The sequence below is a fragment of the Rhinopithecus bieti genome, unplaced genomic scaffold (assembly GCF_001698545.2).
Source record: "Rhinopithecus bieti isolate Rb0 unplaced genomic scaffold, ASM169854v2 scaffold_28517, whole genome shotgun sequence".
Classification (NCBI taxonomy): Eukaryota; Metazoa; Chordata; class Mammalia; order Primates; family Cercopithecidae; genus Rhinopithecus; species Rhinopithecus bieti.
Genome location: NW_016813121.1, coordinates 1,114,407 through 1,141,591, shown reverse-complemented (window position 1 = coordinate 1,141,591; position 27,185 = coordinate 1,114,407). Strand labels below are relative to the sequence as shown.

The 27,185-nt window shown below is 35.5% G+C and overlaps 1 protein-coding gene across 2 annotated transcripts in view; it reads left to right on the top strand.

The window, feature by feature from the left end:
• PTCHD4 (patched domain containing 4) overlaps positions 1-2,399 on the top strand; it is a 202,928-nt gene extending 200,529 nt beyond the window's left edge. The window contains exon 3 of one of the 2 annotated variants that reach the window (XM_017847703.1): positions 490-2,399. In XM_017847703.1, coding sequence (XP_017703192.1) covers positions 490-2,123 — 1,634 coding nt within the window. In that variant the 3' untranslated portion in view covers positions 2,124-2,399. The remainder of the gene's footprint in view (positions 1-489) is intronic. The other variant, XM_017847704.1, reaches the window with a different exon arrangement.
• The last annotated feature ends 24,786 nt before the right edge of the window (positions 2,400-27,185 follow it).

The window sequence follows — 27,185 nt, the reverse complement described above, 5'->3', positions numbered from 1 at the left end:
TAGAGCCATTTTAAGTGTTTAACATCCTTTTAAATCAGCATATAAATCAGCTTGAAACAAAAGTTAGGAACTGTCAGTCAATGAATCAGCTAACCAAGCACTTGACATGATGTTAAGGGTCATTTGAAGGCACACAAATAACAGCCCCTGCCCTTGACAACTTACTGTCTATTTAGGAAGACAATATGTGTTCAGGGGAAAAACTCATGTAATAATGTAACATTATATTTACAATTTGTCATATTAATAGAACAGACAGTACATGTTTCATTTTTCCCAGAATATCAATAAATTTGGGCTTTGCTCAAGTGAAATGAGGACCGAATGTATCCTGTCCATAACTCAGCTTTTGAGGTCCTGATAGGAGGATCACAGCCCTTTGAAGATTAGAGTATAAAGTGCTGTTTAGCATAGATAAACTATAAGGAATTCACTTGAGCCATAGGAGGAAATAAAAATAATTATTATTTTCTTTTTCTAAAACATTAGGTCATGGAACTAAAGGAGTGTTTGAACTTCTGTCTGGATGGCGGAGAACCAAAGAGAACTTGCCCTTCAAAGACAGGATAGCAGATGCCTATTCTGATGTGATGGTCACCTATACCATGACCAGCTCCCTGTACTTCATCACTTTTGGCATGGGTGCCAGCCCATTCACAAACATAGAGGCTGTGAAGGTCTTCTGTCAAAACATGTGTGTCTCCATTCTGTTGAACTACTTCTACATTTTCTCCTTCTTTGGCTCCTGTCTGGTCTTTGCTGGCCAACTAGAGCAAAACCGCTACCACAGCATCTTTTGCTGTAAGATCCCTTCTGCAGAATACCTGGATCGCAAACCTGTGTGGTTCCAGACAGTGATGAGTGATGGGCATCAACAGACGTCCCATCATGAGACGAACCCCTACCAGCACCACTTCATTCAGCACTTCCTCCGTGAACATTATAATGAATGGATTACCAATATATATGTGAAGCCATTTGTTGTCATCCTCTATCTCATTTATGCCTCCTTCTCCTTCATGGGGTGCTTACAGATCAGTGACGGAGTCAACATCATCAATCTACTAGCCAGTGATTCGCCCAGTGTTTCCTATGCCATGGTTCAGCAGAAATATTTCAGCAACTATAGCCCTGTGATAGGATTCTATGTCTATGAGCCCCTAGAGTACTGGAACAACAGCGTCCAGGAGGACCTAAGAAGACTCTGTAGTGGATTCACTGCAGTGTCCTGGGTGGAGCAGTACTACCAGTTCCTGAAAGTCAGCAACATCAGTGCCAATAACAAAAGTGACTTCATCAGTGTCCTGCAAAGCTCATTTTTAAAAAAGCCAGAATTCCAGCATTTTCGAAATGATATCATCTTCTCCAAGGCAGGGGATGAAAGCAATATTATTGCTTCTCGCTTGTATCTGGTGGCCAGGACTAGCAGAGACAAGCAGAAAGAAGTCATAGAAGTGTTGGAAAAGCTGAGGCCCCTATCCCTCTCAAAGAGCATCCGATTCATCGTGTTCAACCCCTCCTTTGTCTTCATGGACCATTACAGCTTGTCTGTCACAGTGCCTGTTCTGATTGCAGGCTTTGGTGTACTCCTGGTGTTAATCCTGACTTTTTTCCTAGTGATCCACCCTCTGGGAAACTTCTGGCTAATTCTTAGCGTCACCTCAATTGAGCTGGGCGTTCTGGGCTTAATGACATTATGGAACGTCGACATGGATTGCATTTCTATCTTGTGCCTTATCTACACCTTGAATTTCGCCATTGACCACTGTGCACCACTGCTTTACACATTTGTACTAGCAACTGAGCACACCCGAACACAATGTATAAAAAGCTCCCTACAAGAGCATGGGACAGCCATTTTGCAAAATGTTACTTCTTTTCTTATTGGGTTAGTCCCCCTTCTATTTGTGCCTTCGAACCTGACCTTCACACTGTTCAAATGCTTGCTGCTCACTGGGGGTTGCACACTTCTGCACTGTTTTGTTATTTTACCTGTGTTCCTAACGTTTTTCCCCCCTTCCAAAAAGCACCACAAGAAAAAGAAACGTGCCAAGCGAAAGGAAAGAGAGGAAATTGAATGCATAGAAATTCAAGAGAACCCAGATCACATCACCACAGTCTGAGGGGTATACAACAATGGATTATTTTTCTTTTCCAGTATTGCACAATGATGCAGGGCAAGTAAAGCTCAGACCTCAGCTGCTTGGGCTGGCCAGGGGTAACAAGGCAAGTCAGATCAAGAGTGCATTATTCATGACACTTCAAGGTGTCTGCTTCTTGGGGGGGAAGGGGAATAAAAAAAAGAGGAAAAAGTTATTTGCAACCTTGTTCTCCTCTAAAAACAAGTTTCTGGATGTAATCTGAGAGCTCTTCCAAGGAATGGATGAATCAATGGAGTGTTAAGATAGAAGGCCAAAAGAACCAGCTGCTTTTAAAACTAAAATGCTTAGGAGTGATGGAGAAGCAAGGAAAGGTGTCCTTCAAATAGGGGGAAAGACACAGGAAATGTGCCATGGCACTTTTCATGCTTGTATTTTTAACAGGTTGGTCAAAGGAAACCTATGCACTTGGGAAGTACATATTTAATACTGTCTAAACCAAAGGACTTCCCAATCCATTTTATGTGTACATATATATGTATATATCCCATATATACATATACTTAGACTTGTCTTTAGTGTACATTGACGTTTACGTGGAGGGAGGTATCATTTGCAGATAGGCTGGCCTTTCCCTAGAAAGTCAAATCAACCTTAGCCAAATATATAGATTCATTAATAGCCATTCTAAATCAATCCAAGTGTCTCAGCAGTAAGAGTGCCATTCAACTGTGAGATAAGCAAAATAAACAGAGATGTGAGTTCATTAGATTATGCATATCGTGTCAGCAGTCATCTAGACTTTTGCTTTCGATGACTTTGCAAAAAAAACCACAAAAGGCATTTGAATTAATAACCACATGGACAAGGTTTACAGTTTTATATTAGAAATAAATAGCTGATATGGATTTTCATTGGCTTTTACTGTGTTTGGAAGGCTGATATGACTGCTTTCAGTGAGCTCACCCAACTGCAAATGAGCACTTACACAGATTATCCATACATGTGTCTAAGGGTGCACAAGTATGTGTATGTGAGTTGGGATACTCCATAGTTACACTGTTCTTATTTTAAATAGGGTAAACAACTGCCGTGGAATATAGTTAATTAACACAGGAGAAAGGAGACATGACTAGGAAACTCATAGAGTGAAATAGAATAAAATGGACCATACCCACTCATCACACGCCATTTACTGGTTCTTAGTGTAAGGAAACTATTCTAATCCTATAAACTCTAGTGAATTCCTTGCATTAGTGTTTGGAACATAACCCAGGCCATGATCACTACAGTGGTGGTCACTATACCTACTGCAGTATCATTTGTAGCTTCTTGCAATAGCGTTGCTCTTGTTACCTGGAAAGTGCTCCTCAGTTGGCCCACCTCCTAGGGTGATCACAGCTCTCCACGGGTGGCATATGAATTGTAACCACTGCTGAATTCTTTCTCAAACAAAAGTACTGAAGTAAAGGTTTTCATTCAGTTAAATTTTAAAACTACTTCCAAGCAGATGGACTCAGCCTGTTGGGTGCTTACTTGGACTAATGCTGTGCTTCCTGTCACAGAAGATTACTAGAAAATGCCTTTTCCCATGCCAAGCAGTAACATAATTTATTTCCAGGTAGGATAGAATAAATGTCCAATGATTATAAAATCTGCTAGTAAGCTCTTTTACCTAGAAGAAGGCTACTGTTTCCCATCAACTTTGATTCTATGTTTTAATCAAATTAATAATAATATCTAAAATAACGAAACTCCTTGACTCAATTATGCTCAGAAAAAAGATACAAACAATTCCATTCTTGTTATAGTCTCTGGAAATGAAGTTGAGAGACTAATGAAGCAACAAAACAAGTGTACTTAGACATATAGCTTTCCAGGATATAAAGGGGAAAAGGAATAGACCCCAAAATGAAAACATTTAAGTAATATTTCATTTATTAAATGGAGTTTGTTTTGTTTTACCTTGAGGTAATTGGGTTTCAACAGGAAATGATCTATGTCTTCTCCATTGTGTCAATTTCAGTGCAATATCTATAGATTTAAGTATGGAAAATTATTACCCATAACCATAGGGTTGTTGCTTTTACATTATTTGTAAAGTCATGTTACAAATACTCCTAGCCTTTTGCCTCATGAACTGCTGTACTAGAATGAACTGGTATTTCATACGAGTAGCCTCCAGACCATTATCTCATATCCGAAGTAGAAGTTTCTGAGGAGGTTTTTGGCTTAGGTTTCGATTTTTTGTTTGAGTGGGGGTTTTGTGGTAGGGGTGCAGGGAGGAGGAGAATTCCTCTTACAGATTACCCATCATTTGTAAAGATTTTTATTTTTTGGCATCCCTTTCAAAATATAGGAGATAATCACTGAGAAAGTTAATTAACTATCACTCCTTCCCATTATGTGCCATGCTCCACTCATTCACATATGTTTTAAAAGATTGGCTATTGGGGTTGGTTTTTTCTTGGTTCCTATAGACATTCTACATGCAAAGAAGATTGGCAGGCTGATTTACAGAGAAAGAAGCAAGCACGCCAGTTGTCAAATGCACATGGAGGAAATGGCATATGCTGCCAAACGGCCAGGGCAGATCTAATATTATGTCTCCATCCAGATAATCTGTTTGGATAGGGAAGAACAGTTCTTCTTTTTTAGTTTATGTCTTAAAGAATCAAAGTGTCTAAGACAAATATGAATTTCTCATTGGTCGAGTGACTAGAGGGCATTTTGGAAGGAATGTTATCTTTTCCAGGACACCATAGTACTCTTTAGAGAACTGTAGCAATAATTTACTGAAATGGAATTATTTGCTCTGGAAGAGTTAATATACCACCTAAAATGTCTTATCTCAGTACTAGGAAGTAATTTAATCCTAAGAAGCATCTAACAGAGCATCATCTGACCTCCCAACCTCACTGTGAAACAGATGTTTCCAAGAATTCCATTTCCTGAATACTAAGATACATCCTAAGATATGAGATCATGATTGGCAAGTCACCCCCAACCCCAACCTTTTTTGGTAGCTTGTGTGCACCTCTCCCTAGTTTTTCAAGTTTACACTCATTGTTTTGTTCATTTGTGAGGTACTAATGCCATTCAAATTAGGAACTTATCTCTTGTCAGCAGATGACCAGTTAACTCCTAGAAGAGAAGAAATTTGTGGGAAATATGTCAACTTTGTGTGATATTTTATTTAATTGAAACATGTATGCCCTTAAAGTAAGATGTTATAAAGTTTGAAAAAACTACTACTTTTCTATATTTAAACTGGAATGTGGATTTATTTCCTTCCATCAGAATTTAAATTTGAATTAGAAAATGCCATGTGAACTCCATTCTCTTTGATGTTAATAAACTTCAAAGAGGTACTCACCTAAATTACAGAAAGAGATCAGCTAAAAGTTAGATTCTTAACCGCTTATGGTTAAAGGTAACCATACCTTAGAGATCTGATTCTTTAGAACAGGCTTAATTCTTTTTAATGAAAGCGATGCTTAGATGTCTTCCCAGGAATTCTTGCAGTGACTATGAACCTCTTTGAAGGTTGTGCATGAGTATTCCGTGAAAGAACTATTCTCCTCTGTTGTTGTATCATGTAAGTGGCTCTTTCCTATTTGATTCCCATTTATTTCCACAGAATTTAGGTTTTTACCTTGTGAGGTGAGAAGAATAATGATGACAAATGAAGTTTTATGATGCTATTATAGTTATTCTTGAATGTTGAATTCAAGAGAGTAAAAGCTTTGTCCATTTTGTAATTATCTATTGCACTTTCCCATAATAAGCTAATCCTTCTAGGCTTGTGGTTAGAGCTAGGGATTAACTATTGCCATTCAGAATTACATGGATTTTTATAAGTTGACTGTAAATATCATAATTACAGTCACATATTTTTATGACCAAATAGTTATGGATGCACGGCACCATGCATGCATTGTTATTAATAGTACGTAGGTTATTAAAGACACTATTTTCAGGGTTATTACAACTTTTATTAAAATTTCTTACATCAACTATTCATAAATGCCTCATGGCTTTTGGTCTTAAGGGCCTAAAGCCTACAGAAAGTTCCATCCCCAGGTAAGCAATTTAAGAATTGCCTTCCCTGGGTATCAGTAACAGCCACCTCTTCTAGAATGACCTTTGGAAAATCTCAGAAGCAAAATCTGGCTTCCAGGTAAAGGGCCTAGCATATTCTGTATTGGTTAGTAAATAAACATAATTTTATGTCTTGTGTTTGCTAATCTTATGGTGAAGCAGAAAATGCAATGCCATGAGACTGGCATTGAGATACTGTCTCTTAGCGATTGGAGAAGTCAACAATTTGCTTGGCATCCTACCACAGGGATCTTTCTGTTCAGTCTGGTTTGTTGGTGTCTGTGAATGATATTGGCAATCTTTGCAAAAGTGAATCTGAAAACTGTTACTTACTCCAAAAGAGCCTCAGAGGCACTTTTCTTCCCTTTAAAAACAAAAAAACAAACAAACAAAAAAGGGTTTTAGCTCTTTCTGGATTACCAAAATTTTGTGACAATTTTATGACATTGACTCGAAACATATTTATGGCTGAATTGGTATGCCCTTGCTATTTCCCCATCTTCAATCTCAATATAAATTTGAATATCATCACTGTGGTGCGGACCTTTATGCTCATATTTTAAATCAATGATCTGCAGATATATTGTATGGGGGAAAATCAAGTTTTACTGCTTTGTCTACAAAATAACTGCAATGTTATTGACTCAAGTGAAAGCAGCAAAATCATAAGTGAAGGCAACAAAGCCACATTGCATGAGATCCAGCAGAGGAGGGACTGTGTATGGGTATAGTAGCAGTAAATTACCTTGATTTCTGAACTAAAGGACCAAGATTAATCCACCATCACGTTTTACTTAGAGAGCACAAGAGGTGGTGTTCTGTGTTTGAAGTGTTGTGGAGTTAGATCTGGTGACATTTGAAATGACACTAGAAGGATATTGAGAGATGAGCCCACATCTCAGAAATCAAGATGTCTGTAAGTAGGTGTGATAGAACAAGTGGAATAATACCACATATTCTGTGATTTAGAATACAGCAGAGAGAATCATGTGGTGTTGCACAACTATAGATTCTCAACTGCTAGCAAACTTGATCATAGGCAAATACATCGCACTTGAAGACTGGGTTCTCACTTGTCAGATTCATAACCTAATCCTTGCAGTGGGAGTTGCTCCTGAATTTCCAAGCACAAAGGAAGAGCCATAGACCCTTTGTTAGTGAAAGTAAAAAGCTAGGGAGACTCTTTGTAAAGAAACTTAATGTAAGCACCGAGATAAGCTTCATTCATTCCCAGAGTGGCTCTCATCATTGACTGGATTTTGTGAGTCTTTGAGTCATAATGAACACTTTTTATGATACTTAATTTCTAATTTTCTTTTTCATACTTAATGAGGACCTCTCTATTGCTGATAGAGAAGCCACTTGCTTTTCTCATAAAATGGAAAACAATTCAAAAGAGCAATGTATGGGGTTAAGAATATATGTATAGTATAGCTTGCTAGTCTACAAATCACATTTTATGTCTTCTGCATCTCTAAAGATGTCAAAATTAAATTGGAGTGTACCTTAAACTGAAAACCTCTGTAAGGTAGATATTTTTAATATAATGAAGTATTTATAAAGAAAACCATCACTGATTTTGCACTACCTTAAATTACAGAAAGCCAGCTTCTACTATTTTTCCCCAGTTGAAAATTTCCCTTAAGAAAGGTCTCACAAGTCATGGTAATTATAAAATCTTAATAATCAGAAAGAAACTGTAGGAACAGAGTAGGAATCATCCACTGATGGTGTGTGATTCCTGGTGTGTATGTTTTGATTGAACTTATCTGAGTTGAGGTTTTTAGAAGTCATTTGCAACTGAGCTCTGGTTTCCCAACAGCGAATGGCACGGTCCAATAGAGGAGCATTATGGTTTTCTTTCCCTCTGTTGCCACAGTTCGTAGAGTAAGCACATTACCCACAGGGCTCTGTCAAACCAGTGGGGGAAAAAAATCTACTGCTTTGGAAGATTGCATTGAAGAATTTCCTAGGAATTTCCATGAGAGACTCTCATGGATGAAAGATTAGTGATGTTTAATAAAAATGTATAATTTTCAGTGCTATATAAATTTAGCTTATATTCTCAGTAGAGGCAGTCTACAGTATGTTATGGGAAGCATTTAAATTATCTAATGTAATATGGTTACTAGATTCTCTCCCTGGACACTGAAATACCTTCTATCATTTTATCTGATGAATTCGCTGGTTGTTGCTAGCAACACTGATAGAGCTGGGGGGTAAAAAAAGAACAGGCCATCATATTCTTGCATCTCCTGATACAGTCTGTAGCATCTATTTTCAAGCAGAATAAGGAAATCTGGCATCTTTTCTTCACAAACATAAATGTGCTACAAACTGATAAATTAGACCTTAAACTGGTCAATGCAAATATCCCAAAGTTTTAGTAGAGTTTAAGCAACAACTTTATTATACTTTCCTGTTAATTGTGCATATTTTTCAGCAATAGACTTTTTTGCTCTTAACTAGGAAATCTGTCACAGATTGAAAAGGGCAGAGATCTCTCCAAGCTACCTCATAAGGGTATTTAAAGACAAAATGGCATGCAACCTTTGATTAAATGGCAATATAGTAAAGCCACAAAGCAATATTATGTATCATCTTTCCTTGCTGCTTATTCACTTTATCAAATTAGACAAGGCAAAATGTAAAATGAGCACTGCTATATGCAGTCCCACTTACACATTCTGCTTAACGTAATATTCATTAATATGAAATCTCTCAGGGCAGTTGTTAGTTGTTTCTCTACAGATATCCCAGAGCACAAAAATTGACTCAGAAAGAGAGTAATCTGACTTTGATTAGAGGCAGCGGTCTACCTAGTAAGATGCACAAATAATCTGTGAATAATTTCAGAAAAATTCCAAGTGCATTTCACTTATCACTTTTCTTGGAGGAAAAAAATCTGTTTGTTTGTGTGTTTATTTGTTTGTTTAATTATTCTAGGCAAATAGAAAGAGAAAAGTTACCATTATTTGGCATTTTAAGTTTTCTTTTCCTCTGGAAGGCGTTGCTATTATTTTCTACCAAATTAGGGTTTTTAAAACACAAGTCACTTACGGGAAACATTAGCATCAATGAAAAGAAAACTCGTAGGGAGAAACAGTCTTCACCCATGCATAGACAAATTGTAGAAATGAGAGTAAAAGTCGAGCATTTTATTTTTTTTCCTAAAACAAAACCTACTTGTTCTTAATCCTAGCTAGATGGAATACCAATTTCTACAGCAAAGAAGGATGACTAAATGTAAGAAACTATGAAACTTTGATGTATTAACACTACAAACCTCATAGCAAATCACCAATTCCAGATGTCTTTACCCATAAGAATATTCTTTCTAAAATACTCTATTACATATAGCTTCATCTCATTCATGAAAACTGCCTCATTTATCACTCCCAAAATAGTACAAACAAAGCCATTATACGTTTCTGCTCTGTAGTTCCGTACCTTGGGCTCTACAACTAAAGCTACCTTACTGAGGAAAGCTTAAAAACAAATTGTGAATGGAAATGTCAAATCTAAAAAACATTACCCAAGTTGTATTTCCATCCAAAAATATCTCCTGTGAAATAGAAAACTGCTGTGTGGCCATTTTAGATCTCACAAAGAAGAAAATATTTTAAAAGTACTTATTTTAGATCTTACTAAGAACCCAAACCAAAAGTCTTTCCAAAGTTTCCAATTCACCTGAATTTGGTCCATTATCAAAATTTACCTCTACTTTGATCAGTGAAAAAATAATTTGCAAACCAGATTTTTCTTAACTATATAAATAAAGAACAAGTTATTTCTCATAGATTTGCATGTGTAAACACACATTTAATAATTAAATGAATCTCATAGCTCAGTCAAGGGAAATTATGTTACAAATATTTCCTTGTTCGGTTCTTCAGTTCATCATTATTTTCATATTTTGGACACACTGAAATACAATAATTTTAGTTAAATTGCTCAGAATTTCTCTGCATAACAAATCTATTATCTAAAGCTTAAAGGTAAAAATTTTAAGAAAAGTAACAATTAAATCTTAGCTACTTGGAAAAGAAAAGTCATCAAAATTGTATTTACTACAGTGCCTCAGGCAAAGTTAAACAGAGTATTTCTGGCTATCTTGACTTTTTGTTTTAACAACAACAAAAGAAATCTAGTTCCATTAGTAACAATAATAGAAATAATGTATATATTAAAATAGCGATAAATTATACAGGTGTATATTCTATAGTTCTTAGGGTCAAATACAAGGTCTTTTAAAATCACAATCACAAATGCTGTAAAAGCTAGGCTATTCTTAAATTCACCAGACTTTTCTTCATTTTTTATTGTCAGTATTAAATGTCCTACAGAATATCATAATATGCAACTTTTTCCTCTAACCTCAGTGAGAACTTCGAGCGTGCTACCTTTTCAGGAAAGATTTTTCTAGGCTAAGAATTAAACTTCCTAAACAAAACATCTTATAGCATCACAATGTAAAGTAACATAATCTATGCTTTTTTAAGTCTTTTCTTGAATCACAAGTTCTAAAACTTATAATGTAATTTTTTATCCTTTAAACATTCAAGAATACATACATTAAAAGTAATACTGCAATAATATATATCAATTATCTCTCCATGATTAACATAAAGGATTCTGAAGCAAATACAAAATGTCTTGGCATTCCTGAGAGATATTTTTATGAATCCCTAAGTTCACAAATATCTCTAAAACACACAAATTACTAAAGTGTTACTAAAAGATTCAGATAGCACTTTAACACCCCTTAATAATTATGTTACCTTCAAATCTAAAGCAAATTATAATCGGGTCAAATAAATTCTACCTAAAATTTATCACTGCATTACATTGCACTATTGTAGCAACATTAACTATAAAAATACTTGAACCAACATTTTTCTCGCCATATGAGAGCTACAGAAGATGGAGACAATGAGTAAGCCAGTGGCTCCTCAGTAGTACCCAGAGGTTACTCACCAAGCACATCCCTTTGGCTGCACGCTGTGCAGTTCCAAGCCAGGGCAAAATTGTTCATGCGCTGTCAGCACCACTTCGAAGTCACTAAAACCAATCATGTTAAATATTGAAATATCCAAGTCCACTGTATTTTGACGAATAATGTGGTGGCATTATACATAATGCATAGATAACCAACTTTCAAAATATTTAAGGTCACTTGATGCCAAAATTATACTTAAACAATTTAATATTCCACAACCCACTTCAAAAGCTTTATCTTTGCAAAGTTCTCCTCATTATTGATGTATAATGAGGAGACCAAAGAAGTCTTAGCAATATTTCCATTTATATAGTTTGCCATATGCTTTCTTAAAAACAAGGATGCCTTTATGTCTTTCATGGAAATGTTTGGACTTATTCAATAGCCATTTTTCTGTCAACTTTAGTATTTTAATTATTAATTTTACTCTGCTTTTTTCCTTTGTTTAAATATGTTCAACTTTCATCATTTCTAAAATAATTTTCTTTAGAGTAATTAAAACATGTTTTCTCCTTTAAGGCATGGCCTAGAAAGGACTACTTAAATAAGAATTTAGCAACATTAAGTTGCGCATGTGGACCTATTGCAAAATCTAAGCTAAGTTTGCAAAAGTACTACTATGCGTCATTTATATGGTGCTTCAAGTTGAATTTCCACTGTTTTATTTTCAAAATGGCAACTGACATGGCAAACTATGAAGCACATAATGTCTGTTTTCCAGATGTTCAATAATTTTCTATTCAATGAAGAAAAATATAAGACTTTTCCAGCTTCTCAGTTGCCTGCTCATGACCTAATGAAAAGGAAGTTATTTAATAATTTCAATCTTTGAGAGCCCATATTCAGAAGCTTTTGTTGTTTTGTTTCATTTTCTAGAATTTTCCTATATAGCCAGTTACATAAGAATAAGGCCCCATATAAAGGAAGAATTTAAGATTTGTTGATAATAACTGTCCTTTCCTATAAGTTGAAATACTAGAGCCTAGAGCTATACATATCTTGATAGTAAAATAAGGGAGAATGTGATCTGACATGAAGAAAAATTTAAGACAAAGGTCAGTGAGAACACATCTAACACTGTTGAAGAAGGAACTAAACAACTGAACTAACACCTTTTTGTTTTATTTGGTTTCTGTTCATCAGTTTACTTTGGCTTTTAAAAAAAGAAACACATTGGAAAGTTTCAGAAAAATCCTGTCATATCTAAGTCTCTGAAAGTTTGTTACTCTTTAAAAAGATAGAACTAGAAATTCAGTACCATTTTAGGATCAAGAGTTGATGTAGTTGGGTTTCTGAAGTACCCCTAGATGGCTTGGGATTGTACCTATTTACTCACCACATATTTAGGAGCACCTATATTGGTCTCTGTGCTAGGCTCAGAAGAAAATATCACTAAACTCTTCATAGCTCCTGACTTTGAGCTATGTATGATCTATTGACGAAATTTGCAGCTGGATTATTCAAGGAAAGTGAGGAAGGAATTATGAACTAATCCACGTTGAAGAGTGGGTAAGATTCTAATAGATGGAGATGGAGGATGGGCACAGCAGTTAGGAAGAAAAAGTAAAATATACAAGGGCAGGAAAGCAGGTTGTCCAGGATGAAGGCTATAGCAGATGAGATGATAGGAACCCAGAGGAGACTGGTTACAGATGGGAATAAAAAGGAAGCACCTATTGTGAGTGGTATAATAAAGGATTGTCAGGATATGGGGAGTTATTTGGAGTTGGGAGAGGGGTCATAAAGAAAAAGCTCTTTTTATGATGTATTCTTGGGCTTAAATGCAGTGAATCATTTACAACATGTAAATACACAGTCTCCATTTTTGAATTTTATCTGTTAAAATCAAGGATCCCAAAACTCAGCAATATCACATAAATTTATAATCTCTCTTGCTTGGAAATGTAGTGGTTTCAAGAGCCAGTTTAGGGCATGAGTTTGAGTCTCCTGATGATGGAACACTGTCCATGTTCTGGCACAGAAGCCCACGGCCATCTGGCCACCTCGTATATACCTGGTGTCCCTCAAAGTGCTGAGAGTAAGAGACTGAGATGGATTACTTGGAACCCAAACTCTCCAGAACACACATCTCAAACTAATACACTCCAATTAACTATCTCTGTTAACATTATTTTAATTAACAATTCAAATAATACTTTCCTAAGCATAGGTATTATTGCCTCTGATTTATAGATTGTTTCAAGAAAGAAAACATTGTAAACACGTACTATGTCCCTATAGTACAATATATCATCTTTTCATCATAAATCAGTAAGAAAGGTGCATGTACAGAGAAGTCCAAATGCAAACTATATGTGATGAAAAATAACTGCATAGATTTTCTCCCTTCCAATCCTTTTCTAAATGTAAATTTTAAGACAATGCATTTGTCAAAATGCTTAAAACTATTTTTTAAATTCACTTCCTTATGATTCACTTATGCTTTCTTTGAAGATCACATAAGGTATATATGGACTTAGTTTTTAAGCATAAACCTTACCGATTTATACACTAACCTTGTCCTTTTCAATAGTTAAAGTTTTAATTATAATAGTGGTGCTCCCCAAACCCAGCAATCAGATTACAAGGATGTTTGGAGGAATATATTTTAATCTTTAAACCTGAAAAAGCATTTCCTAATTATGCTATTTAGAGTTATAGATAAGGTTGGAGTTAGCCTGGGAAGGCCCCATTTTCCAACTGGTTCGTGAGAAGGACATCTGTTCACAGAAGTAGAATGGAGGTAAATCCACCAACCAAGTGGGCATAGGAGACTATGGCCAACAAACACTACTCTAAGAGACATTTTGGATAACCCGAAGAGTAACAAAACTAGTGGTCCTCAAAATTTGCTGTGCTTTGGAATGACCTAGAGAGATGTTTAAAGTCTCAATGCCCAGACTTCATGCCAGACTACTTAAATCAATATATGCTGTAGTGAGACCCAACCTCAGTACTTCTGGGAGCTCCCCTAGTGATTTCAATGTGTGGCTCAATTTGAAAAACAGTGTCTTAGACAACCAACTCAACACATTTAATCCAATAAACACTGATAGAGTCTTTTATTAAGTGAAGTTTTTAAAAGTCAGAAGACAAAAGCATCTATGATATCTATAACTAGAATATAAGCCAGAACTTGTACAGAGTCCAAAAGGGGGTATCCAGAGGGTAGAGAGATGGTTTCTAGTAGAGCCAAACCTGGTAGAAGTGCGTTGCATTAAGATAGCACTTAAGATGAGGTAAGATTATTGGCCTGAGCACCCGATGGGACATGACCAACCTGAGCAAAGCCATAATATGGAACAAAAGCACAGATTATGTGCCTGGGTCAATGAACTCAATTCAGCTTGAGTGTACATTTCCAGTATAGGAGTTGAATTTGTACAAACAGAAAGTTTGATAAAAGGACCTGCAAACATCGTGCTAAAGAATGTGTGTTTGATTTAATGGACTCAAATTACTTTTTATTATTATTATTATTAGATTAAAAATTTAGAAGTATTAATCTGCAGTGTTTTAAGTGTAGGTTAGACTGGAGATGAGAGACCTGAACCAAAGAATTAAGTTAGGAGACTGTTGTTATCATCAGCAATGAAGGTAATATTGGCTTGAAATAGAGTTGTGGCACTGAATATAAAAAGGAAGAAATAAATACATTTCACAAAACTTATATCCGTAAGATGGCCTGAACACCCAAGAACTTCTGAGTGTCTAAAACACAATGATATGGTACCCTATAATTGAATATTTACATTAGTGAATTTAATGTGGTATAACAGTAACCAGTTATTAACTCTGTGTGATCTATTTACTACAATACTCTAGTGTATAATTTAACCATCACATTCCTGTGGTTTTGACATGCAGCGTAGCCCATTTTTATAACATTTATAAAGCTTTACCACAAATCTTCAGGAAATCTCTTTATCTTTACAGAATGGTTGATTTGTTTTCTGCATATCTAACTTGGGGAAAAATGGTTTATATTGCATTATTTAAATTCAGTAAATAAAAGATGAGTCAAAGAGGAAGAGACAAATATCTTAGGAACATAAATAGGTAGTCTAATCTTTTGTACTTTTCTCCATGTAAGATTGCTGGATACTGGTATATATAACTCTTATCTACATGCATGTATTATAGCTAGAGACACTATGATAATATCTAGATTAATCTACATGTATAAACATCAATTTAATTAGCAAATAATTCTTGAGATTTATTTGCATTTCAGGGAATTTAGCAGTTCAGGTGATTTATGCTTAGAAACAAGATCACTGTTCCTCCCACAATCAGATATCTGGTCTGCAGTCATCTTCTATGAAAGTTTTGTATAAGGCACATGCTTTTATTCTACCACAAAGGTGTAGTATTGCAATGTTATACCAGCACTGGGCAATGATGGATATGTATGTAAAATGTAATTTTCACAACATATCCTTACCCATAGTTACACATACATTGGATGGCCAGTCTCTAATTCAATACTTTTCCTACGAAATAATTTTCCTGTCAAATATTTCACACATACATATTTTTTAACATTAGCATTAAAATGACCCGTGAAAATAATCCATACGAATTCTTTGTATTCTTCTACAGTCATATAACTAAAATACGTGAGGATGAGGAAGCAGATAACAACTTGAGAAAATGTAAAAGAGTTGGAACTTGGAGCCACAGTGCCATGCAATGGGGCCACACAGTAGCTTGATCATCTGCATAGCTTTATGCGATGCCCTTTGGGTCATGGCTTTCACCAGGTAGCTTACTAAAAAAAAAATGTAATTATCTATTAACCCCTTTATTCACCAAATCTTTCATTCAAGAAGAATTTTAAACATCTTCTATGTGCCAGACACAAAGAGTGTAAATGCAAAGAGAAATGAGAGGCAGCCACCACCCATCAAGGATTTTAGCAAAGCAAACCAGTAGGTGAAATAGCTCTCTCTATATATAAAACAAAAATAATGGATGTCATTTGTAGAGCAGTGATTCTCACACTTAAGCATGTATCAAAATCACCTGGAGGGCTTGTCAAAGCACAGCCTGCATATCCCCACCTCCAGAGGTTCTGATTCAGTAGATCTGGAGTAAGCCCTGAAAATTTACATTTCTAACAAGTTTTCAGGTGATGCTAATGCTACTAGTCTGAGGAACCACACTTAGACTTTGAAAATCTCTGAAATACAAGTTTATGAACAGCAGCAGGCATTCTGAGAGTAGTTGGATTAAATCTGTTCAGGGAAGAAGGTGAGGACAAAGGTCAGCTTCTCACCACTAGACCTGAAACGCTGCATAGTTGAAGAGTGCAAAGACATTCCAGGTTGAAGAAAAGAAATTACTGAACTAAGGCCATACCTGACAAGTCTACCTGTTGGTAGAACTCATCCAGAAGAATTTTTAACCTCTTGAAGGGATGGCCTTAGTAATCTGTATTTGTAATAAGTTGCTCTAGACAGTCTTTTCGAGAAGAAAACTTAGGAAAATGGAACCGAGGCATAGAGTATAAAAGAATGTATCATTTTCAGAGAAGTCCTGTTATAGACTGGTTTAACTAGAACCACTGTATACTAGAACTAGCACTCCATACTAGAACTGGATTCATATAGGACACGAGTTAAATTTGAATTTCCAATAATCAGTGAATGAAATTTTTAGTACAAGTATGTTTCATGCAGTATTTGGAATCTACTATACTAAAAATACTTGTTTCTCTGAAATTCAAATTTAACTGGGCATCTTACATTTTTACTTGCTAAGTCTCACAACCCTAAGAATGTAGGGTATGTGTCAGGTGGAGAAAAGAACCAGAAATAATGAGACTGAAACAATATTATATTATTAGGCTAAATAACAGTAAAGTGCTATTTTTCTTGAGGGATATGCAAATGTAGCATGTAGCTAATGAAGCTCAAATTTCTGAGCCCATTGCTTATGTAAAGTCTTTTGAAGGCCCTAGGACAGTCTTTAGCAGTATGTTCTCATCTTATGTTTATATAAAGTTTTCAAATGTATGATATTTTTGTATTATTCTCCTTGAAAAGGGACTCCAAAAACGTATACACTTCAGGCTCAACAGAATTTTGATCTGCCCCTGCATGTGGGACCACATGAGTATCAAATACAACACAAAAATGATATTGATAAATACCAACTCTTAAGTAAAAAGTTAAGTACAATGAATACCCAGAGAATTTGAAGATCTTTTTGTTCCTATATCATCACGAAATGCTACTTGAAGTTCAAATGGCTTCAACACTGGCAAAATGAAGCCTATTCTTTGAATTACCCTCGATGTGTGAAAATAATGTTCCAGTAGCATAAAGACAGTATTTCATTTCCCAGATATAATTGACCACGGGACATTATGTTCATGGGGCATCTTAAAGAACTAGTGCTCCAGGGAGCAAACATTGATAATGTTGTGTTAGAGAAGCCTGTCTTTGTTACTGAAGTGTAGATGAGTATTACATTTCCAAAGGAAACAGTATTAATGGGTCTGTGTGGAAACGAGTTCCTATTTTCTAAACAATATTGCTGATTTCTAGCTAATCGAGTAATTTATAACCTAATAGAAGAATAGAATACTTAAGGAAAAATGATTCATCAACATGAATTTCAATTAAAATAATACAGAACTAATTTTTCCCTTCTGTCCCAGTACAAATTCGGGGAATGAGAAGTAAGTAAATGGAAACCAAGTTAAAGTAGACCATAAATAATAAAATATGAAGAAAAAAATGTCAAATGGCCAAGAAGTCAAATAAATACACAGGTTGATATTTTATTTTCATTCTTTTGAAAATGATATAGCATTCTAGAATAATTGAAAATTTTGACGTTGAATAAAAGACTTGAGGAAGGTTATTTCTTGGAGAACTTTAATGAAGGGAAAAGGGGGAAACAGCCTACAAAAAAAAATTTAGTGTGTGTTGAAAATGGTTGTAAGCAGATCTTTGGTCCCAACAGCACAGCTATTAAACTATGATATATGCCAGACCCAAGATATTAAAAAAATGGGGGGGCATGATGCAACAAAAGTAATGATTGGCAAAACCAATAATTTATTAAAAATCTATCAGGCCTCCTAAAGGCCAACTTGGTCGTACCTATACAATAAAGAGGTGTTGAAACTCCAATCAGAGTTATGCACAATATGCAAGTCAAATATCTCTTACCAAATATTCCAATAGATTTTCTTTTTGTATTAGATTCAAATACTTAAGAGTACTGGGTTATGTTCAATAATAGGAAGTCAAAGCTAAAAGTCGACAAAGAGAATAATTGATTGGAAGAACTTTTTCAATAACAGGAAATATGGGCAGTTACCTAGGAACTAGGAAAATAAAATGACCTGATGAACTAGCCATATCGTTCATTCATTAATCCATCCAACAAACATGGATTAAGAACCTACAAGGTGCCAACTGATGTACAAAGTCCTGTGTGAGGGACAAAGAAGTTCAAATTGCTCAGCAGAATATCTTAATGTCTCATAAAAAGAAAAAGGTATTTGCTTTCCCTGAAACATTTGTTACGAGACATTGGCAAAACTAGTTATTATTTGCCTGCTATTAACCTAATTAATCTGCTATTAATCTAAAAATTGTTCAAGATTCTTAGTTAACATGTTTTCCATAACAAATAGAAGTTGCTATACTAATTTTTTTGTTTGTTGGACACAAATGTCAATGAGTACTAGATGTGTTTTGGATAAAATGGTAAGATAGGAAGGCAAGGATGCCTAATGATTGATTAGCGTATTAAACACAGAAGATGCAGCCTTGAGGGTATACACTTAAACAAATTAGTGAATGTAATGTAAACAGGTTCCCAAACTCATAATTTTACCCAAAGAAATAAATACTAGTAAATAGAATAGTCAGGCAAGAATTGAGACACTAATAACATTTTTTAAAAAATAGTTTTATGAAAGAACATCAGCAAAGAGTGTTAATGAGTCATTTTCTACCCTGTTGCCACCTCTTCTATTTAGCATGGCAATGACTAACACATATTTAGAAGGATGGCCTAAAGAAAAGAAAAATCATAACTAACTAGTTTAGGTAAAAGAAGAATTCATCTACAGATGGAGAAAACAATCTTGCTCCTTCTTCACACCAAGTTCCAACATGTTTGAAATTTAGCACTGAAGGGATTGGGAGATCTCAATAATTAGACTGAGATTGAAATGTTCCACTAAAATAATGATTTGAGAGGCATCCAGGGGCACCTTCTTTTCTTCTTCACTCAACCTCAGCATGGAGCACATCAACTTTGTTTCTTAGTTGAAGTATACTACCTTAGATACAGAACTGATTTTAAAAAGCATATGAAATTATTTCAAGTCTAAAAATCATAAAGAATTTATTTCAGGATAAATAATTTTATGCAAGTATTTTATCGTCAGTTCATTTGTAACCTAATTACCTTGCTTAAGTAGATAAATCCCAAGCAATGGGTGAAATAAACTAGTAGACTAGTGGGTTTTTAACCCTCTAGCTATGTCTCTCAAATGTTTATAATCTGTGCTCCACTAATAGCCCTGGCCCTGCCAGGTAACAATACCATAGGAAATTGGAGATATGAGTTTAGAGAAAAAAAAAATCATAAATGAAGATAGACATTGTGGAGAATGGGCAGTAGTGCTAATATAAAGAAAGAAAGAAGGCTGCATGGATGTGGTACATTACATTACATTTTCTGCAGGACAGGAAGAACATATCTACAGATGTATAGGTATAATCTCTAAGTTGGGATAAGCAATGATGTAGATTACTAAACAAAATCAGATCATGTGTCTTATCCAGAGTTCCACCTTAATGTTTTTGTTTTCATGGCTATATTCTCAAAATTAACTGAATTTATTTTTAGAGTCATATATTTCTTTGTTTTTTCTTAATTGACAGTTTTATATATTTCTTTCATTTCTTTCTAGATTACCTTGAGTTTAATATCATGTGCTATATGGAATGAAGAAAAAGCATGATGTATTTTCTACCTTTAAATTGCTTGCAATCTATTTAAAGATGCTGACAGAGGAAATAGTCACTCACAATAAAGCACGAGAAATGATTGCATGATTCATACTTTAGAGTTAAGAGAACCTAGGTGTAGGGAACTATTGGCATTAAACGGGAATACTTCAAGAAGAAAATGCAGCTTCAAATAGGCCTTGAAGAAGGCATTCTATCTGCCTAAACAAAAGATCCATCTCTTCAGACATTAACTTGGGTGGGAGATTCATGAAAGAGAGGAAGCCCTACCCAGTCTGCCCCCCTGCCTCCTCTCTGACCACTTCTCCAGCCACTGCCCCCTTTCTTCTCTCTGCATCGACCATGCACCCACTTTGATCTTTTGTCATTGCTGTTCCCACTATGCTGAATGCTTTTCTTCCCTCAGTTAGCCACAGATCTTCCTCCCTCACTTCTTTTTGGTTTCTTCTTAAATATTACATAAGTATGCATTAGAGAGACCTTTCATGATCATCCCATGAAAATACAGTAAATCTCCTCCCTTCTTTCCTATTTGTCGTGGGATTTGTTTATTGTCTGTCTGTCCCCAGTAAATTGAAAGCTCTAAAGGGGGCAGCAATTTTTTTTTTCCTGCTCTGTAAACTGCTATAAGCCCAGCACCCTGGAAGAGTTCCAGGCACATGTTAGGCATTCAATAAATATTTGACAAAGGAAGGAAGGAAAGGAGGGAGGCAGGGAAGAAATTAGTTCAAAGTGTCGACCAGTTTCAGGTGGACCTTGAAAGCTTCAAGTGTTTCAGTTGCAAACTGATATTAGATGTATCTCATTATCTAGTAAGTCATTTTAAGGTAGACTTACTGATACCTTTGAAAGTTGTTTGCCTGTGAGTTCTTTGCTAGGTAATATTAACATCTACTCCTGCACTCACTTAAATATTTATCAGTAGCTTAAACTTTAACAAAAGCCATGGTTTCCTTTGGTAGAGCAGGGACTTTGCTCATATCCTAGCTTGTCAATGGAAAGAAAAAGAAATACAGCTGAACAAGTGAAAAATTATCATGGCAGCCACATCTTTAAATGGGAGCAATTGCTAGGTTGCTGCTTCTCAGGCTTAAAGAAGTAAAAGATACTGCCCCAAGTCATTTTCAGCTGGAATTGTAAGAGTATGCACACAAATACACAAAGCTACCCTGACATAAGCATGAATATTATCTGATGCTCAGGAACATTTCCTTCTTCCCTCAAAATGAATACTTTATTGGTTTTCTACCTGCTGTTTTCAAGCTCACATTAATGATTCATTGATTAGTCTCAAAAACAGATGCTTTTAATTAAATCATAGGTTCTGTAAGATCATTAACTGGTTCTCTAATGACTGAAAGAATTAAGGAGAAATGGGGTAGTTTAAATACATAGATTCAAGAAGGATTATAGGAAGCATTTTCTGTACAAATGTGACATTTGCTGTATTGTTTTCCTTTCTGATAGAAATTTCTCACCTTCTAAATTTTCATTTGTATGGAACTTGTTTTAGTTTTCTTAACATCAGCAGTTTTATTATTTATCCCACCCACAGAAATTCTGACTCAGATGGCTAGTGGAGTGTAGCCTTATTACTTGTGTTCAGATTTCTTATTGCTTTTTGTTTTATGCCTTAGTTTATCCTTATTAGACTCTCTCCAAAATAATGGATAATTTATGTTGGTCAAGTAACATTCCATTATCTGTGGTTAAAAAAAAAAAAAACGCTTTATTAATTATACCACATAGGTTTCAGCATGTGCAAAGTCTTCTGAAAGTATTGTAAATGATAGTTGTTTGGGAGATGTGATAACTTTTATTTCCATTAATGTTTACATTTCTGCCTCATTCTCAGCTGAAATTGTTACTTATAGTTTTATCCACTTGAATCTTGAAGTTAAGGTAAGCTGAATATATCTAATTGTCTTTCACACACATTACTTTGTTCTACATAAGAAATTTATTTATGGAGTAAGGTGAATATGAGAAACTCAAATCAGATTTTCTTCTTATGTCTGCCTCTGAATCCAAAATTGGGGGTGCCTGCTACAAAACCAAGTATGTTTACGAAAACCTTCCCTCTCCTATAATTGCTGAGTATTCATTCAGAGCTCTCACTTGCTGTATAATTTCTAACCAAACACTTTCCAGGGAATGTACAACAAGGAAGTACGTGGGCAACACTCAAATTCAAATGTCCATAGATGGTGGAATTTTGCCACTCTTTAGCTTACAAGCTAAATCCACTGAAATGGTTCAGAAATGTTTGTGTTTGGGATTTGGGTTTGAGAGGTGAAACAAATGACATCCTTAAACATGTTATGGTTAGTCTTCAAGGTACATTTGAGTACCTTGATATAGAATTATTTATAATTACAGTTTGCTCAAAAACTATTATAATGAAATTAACTTTGGGATGTAGATGTTAAAGTACCAGCTTGTAAAAAGAATGTTGAATGGCAACCATTTGTATGTTTAATACCTGTGTGCTCAATGTAGTGTCATCTTTACTAGATGATTTACTTCACAATGTTTTCATTCCTGTTCCCCAAATGAAAATAAGTAGTCTATTAACTAGTTTACAGCTCTTAGTTTTGGATACTATTGCAGAGACACAGGAGCACTTTTAACTCAAACACTATGGCTTACCATAGTTTTGTGGTGGTATGAAATTGAGTTAGCACTGCAATGCAATATTGAAAAAAATCAGAATGCAATAAAGAAATGTAGATATCACATGTGACTACTTCATATAGTACCCAGACTCCTCATTTATTGTTTGAACACAAGGGTTAGTTTTTTATATTGCCGAAAGGACACGGTCAGGAAGTCAGTGTGATACCATCTTGCTGCAGGGCAGAAGTTTTAAGAAGCAAGATATTTTTTAATAATGTACTATTACAGGATAGAAGTTATCCCCCACATGAAACTACATATTCACAGAGACTTTGTATTGTCAATGTGCATCTGTTCTTACTAGTCTGGAGAGAAAAAGATAAGATTTCCAGTTTTCTGCTGATCCAACACCATTTCCCATAGGCAGCACAATACACCAGCACACAGTTAGCAGCACCTTGAGACAAAACTGTTGAAAGAAACAGTGATTATTCTGAAAACATGTAAAGCAACACTGATCATAAGTAATTTTTGTTAGGTGGGACAATACTATCTCCTATGATTTCTTGTGTCTAAGTTTTCTCTAAAAGATTCTTTGGGCTGGGTCAAGAAGGCTCAAATTTCCCTAAGCAACCTTGATCATCAATGTTGTCCTGCTTCAGCTTTTGGCAGTTTTGATTCATTACTAATTATTAATATTATTATTTAAATATGAATATTGTCCCTTCCCATTATGAAAAGCTATGACAAACATATATGGATTTATATAAAGGTTGACGACTATATGCTTTTTTATATTAGAAAATCACGTGAAAACAAAAGTAATCTGATGAATGCTCTTAATTATTTTAACTTTTTTATTAGGTGTAAAATGTTCATAAAATTATTCTCTCTATAACTTACCAAGATTTATTAGCTTGTGTAATTTTTATAATCAGAGGAGTCTGGTTTTCTAATTAAAGTTTTGTCAAAGAAAATGAATTGTGTGTCTCTTTCCTTCTTTGGAAGCACACAGTGAAAATGCCAAAAACGCAATCCAGGTTTTCTCTCCTCCTCTCTGTGGTATGCAAATGAAATTGTATGCGGCCAACATACCTGGATCTGGGGCGAGTTTCAATTCCCACTACTGGCCTGAAGTAGGGTGATGCAGTGGTAGAAAAAAAAACTTTATGCATATCTGAATACCATTAAAACAATTTAAAAACAGGAAATTCATGTATTTAAAAGCTGATTATACTGGGGTCCTAATCATGCTTTCTTAAAAGTCACTTTTCCTGTCTACTTTCAATTTGAGAGAAAGTGCTAACATGATGTCCTAAACATTATCAGCTTTCCTCCAGGAAGAGCTGTCAAGTCTCTGAGCCTCATAAGCCTTAATTATGCCATTTCAAATGCCAAATGAAAAACACTACTATTACTGAAAATATAATCACTGAATCTCAAAACCCTGATATCCTAGGAAATAATGACAAGAACAATCAGGGGAAAAGCACTAAATCACATACAATGTCACTGCCATTGCTGAGTTACCTAAAAAATGACAACCAAAAAGAAAAATATTATCAGAAATAGCTATTATTTGAAACTTTTATTCTCAAAAGAGCCCACCTTACCAATTTGCTGGACGCCAATTGTATGGGATAAATTAAAAGAGTGACAACCAAGAAAACTATCTCCAAAAATATCAACTTCAGGGCCATATTTCATTGTCATTTCACTCCTTGGATCTTGAAAGCTTACTAGTTCCCTTAAGAGTTCCCTGTCAAGACGCAAAGGTCTCTTGAAAAAGTAATATGGTAGGTCTATAGTTGTGAATCCTAACAGCTCAGTTATCATTTATTCATTAACAATTTAGCAGGGATTAGAAAAAATGGGAGCTGGCTTTTCTTCCTCTGAGGGATGATTTGTTATGCTCTAATTGGGAAAAAAAAAAAAAAAAAAAGGAAGGAAAGAAAAGAAAGTTTAGGATGAGAAAATTTTACTTCCTCCTTAATTTACCAAAACCCAGAATTTCTTTAAAAAAAAAAAAAGTCAATCGAATGTACAAAATTTTAACACAAGGGTCACGTGTCTCAAAATACCCAAAACTGCATGGTAATGCTACAACAGGCCGTCAGGTAGATATTTTACTATAAATAACACTATTCAAGCTATTATGTACTATTACCCGCCATACCTAAGCATGGAACTGTCCATATGGGCTTATAACCTCAGTTTATAACCTCTGAGTCTATGCATCATGCCTTATACATTAAATAGTCCACACATCACCAACAGTCTAGGTATGAATGCTAATCTTGGCTAAACTAGGCTCTCTGTATCCTAATAATTCAGGATGAATGGAATGTTTGCCATAGAAAGGAGGTAGCTGTATCTTCCTTCTGTATTGTACAGTGATTCCTTGTGTATTGTACAGCAGTCAGTCTGCAGCTGAAGTTCTGTGACCAGTTCAGGGCAAGCTGCTTCCAGAGTGTCACTGATGAGCTGGAGCATGTTCAAACAGGATAACCAGCATAATGAGGTGTCTGGAGATTGCGTCATCTGAGCAGTTGTTGAAAGGGCAGGAAATTTTCTTTTCTTGCATTTTTTTTTCTATAAGACAGGAGTCCTCAGGGGAACAAGTGAGCTCTCTTCAAATATTTGAGGAACTGCTTTGTAAAAAATGAGTGAGATTTATTCTGATTAGACTAAAAAGTAGACATAGATATCAGATCAATATAGGGAGGAATTTTTTTATTGTACATAATTGCTGTACAATACAAAAGGGAATAAAAGTGGCCTATTGGGCAAAAAGGACCTTCATAATTGTCATGTGGTAAACAGGCAGTTACAGTTTGTTGAAATATGAATCGAATAGTAAAGAGAAACCAGTAAATATCCATGTCATGTCAAAAGGATGTGATGAGGACTACACGTTACTAAAAATTCAAGTCAGCGTGGGAGAGAAAATGAATATATAAGCAATATGCCCACATAGTTAGGCTTTCAGAACACATTTGAGATAATATTATCAAAATCTTACTTGCAAATTGCTCAGGCTATACATGTTCCCATGGTTGAAAGGCTGACAGTATCAACAAATGAATAGAAATGAATCTTGCTGAAGGAAGGTGTCATCTGCAGCCCCTGGAGTCAAACATTGTTTTACATCTTCATTATTGATTCACAACAACAGATAAATGAAATCTGCAGCTGATAATAAAGCAGGCAAAGTCCCCAAACCTCACAGGAGAGGAAAATCAGAAAATACAAGCATAAAGATGTTAAAGATGCAAGCGTTAGAAGGACCTCAAATGAATTTGGCTCAGAAACACACTGGGAAATTTACCAGAAACTCGGATTTGGAGGTGCAGTTAGGAGAAACACACACAAAAAAAATAGTTAGGCTAACAGAGCTGAACAAAGACACGAGAAAGCAAGCTGAGAGTGCATTTGTAATATTTATAAGAAATAAATAGGCCAATGTTATTTGGGATGACTTGCAGTATAAAACTGAGAGATGAAAATAGTTTTTAGATACCACTGAAATGGAGAGGGTTGGCCATTTTTAATCCCAGAAGGGTTTGAGGCAAATTGGGAAGATCAATAGTGAGAGCAAAGATTGGAAGCAGTTAGGTTAATACACATACAAAAATAGGCTGCGGCTCAGGAAAAATAGAGCAGTGACACACAGTGGCGATGCAAGTCAGGAGCAAAATAATAAATCTCAACTTGGGCTCAAAATCAGTGAGCCCAAGATATGCAGCACTTCTTCAGCCTGTTGGGTTATCATGGTGATAGGTGCTTGAAGAAGCAACTGACAGCATTTCTCAAGGCAGAGAACAAGTGCCATTGTCCCACTACCATGAAAACTACAGGCGATAGAAGGGCATGCTATTTGGTATAAACCAGTGTTTCTGAATTTTCAGCTGCAGAGCCTAACTCCAAAGGCCAATGCAGAAATCAAACATTTACAATAGATGAGCACAACAGCTCTGAGCTCATGAGCCTATCCCTCAGGCTCCCTGGATAATTTTGAAAATCAATGATAAGTGAAAGGGCAGAGGATCTCTCTTATTATCTCCTTTGTTTCAAGCACCTCCAAGTGGCTGAAGACAACAGTTAGGCTTGTCTACAAAATGAATGAATTCAATTAATGACATCTCAGGTTCCTTCCTTCCTTCTCTGGTCACAGGAGGTATGGCCTCTGCAAATTTAGCAAATGAAAGTCATGATATCCCAACTGGTACTAACTGAACTATGACAGAAAACCAGACCTTCTTCCTAGGCCAGCTTCCACTTGCACTCCAATATTTACTGCCCAGCCTTCTATCCAAGCTGCAAACATCTAGTTTCTGCTTGCACACATCTTATAGTGGGAGGTTGACTCCC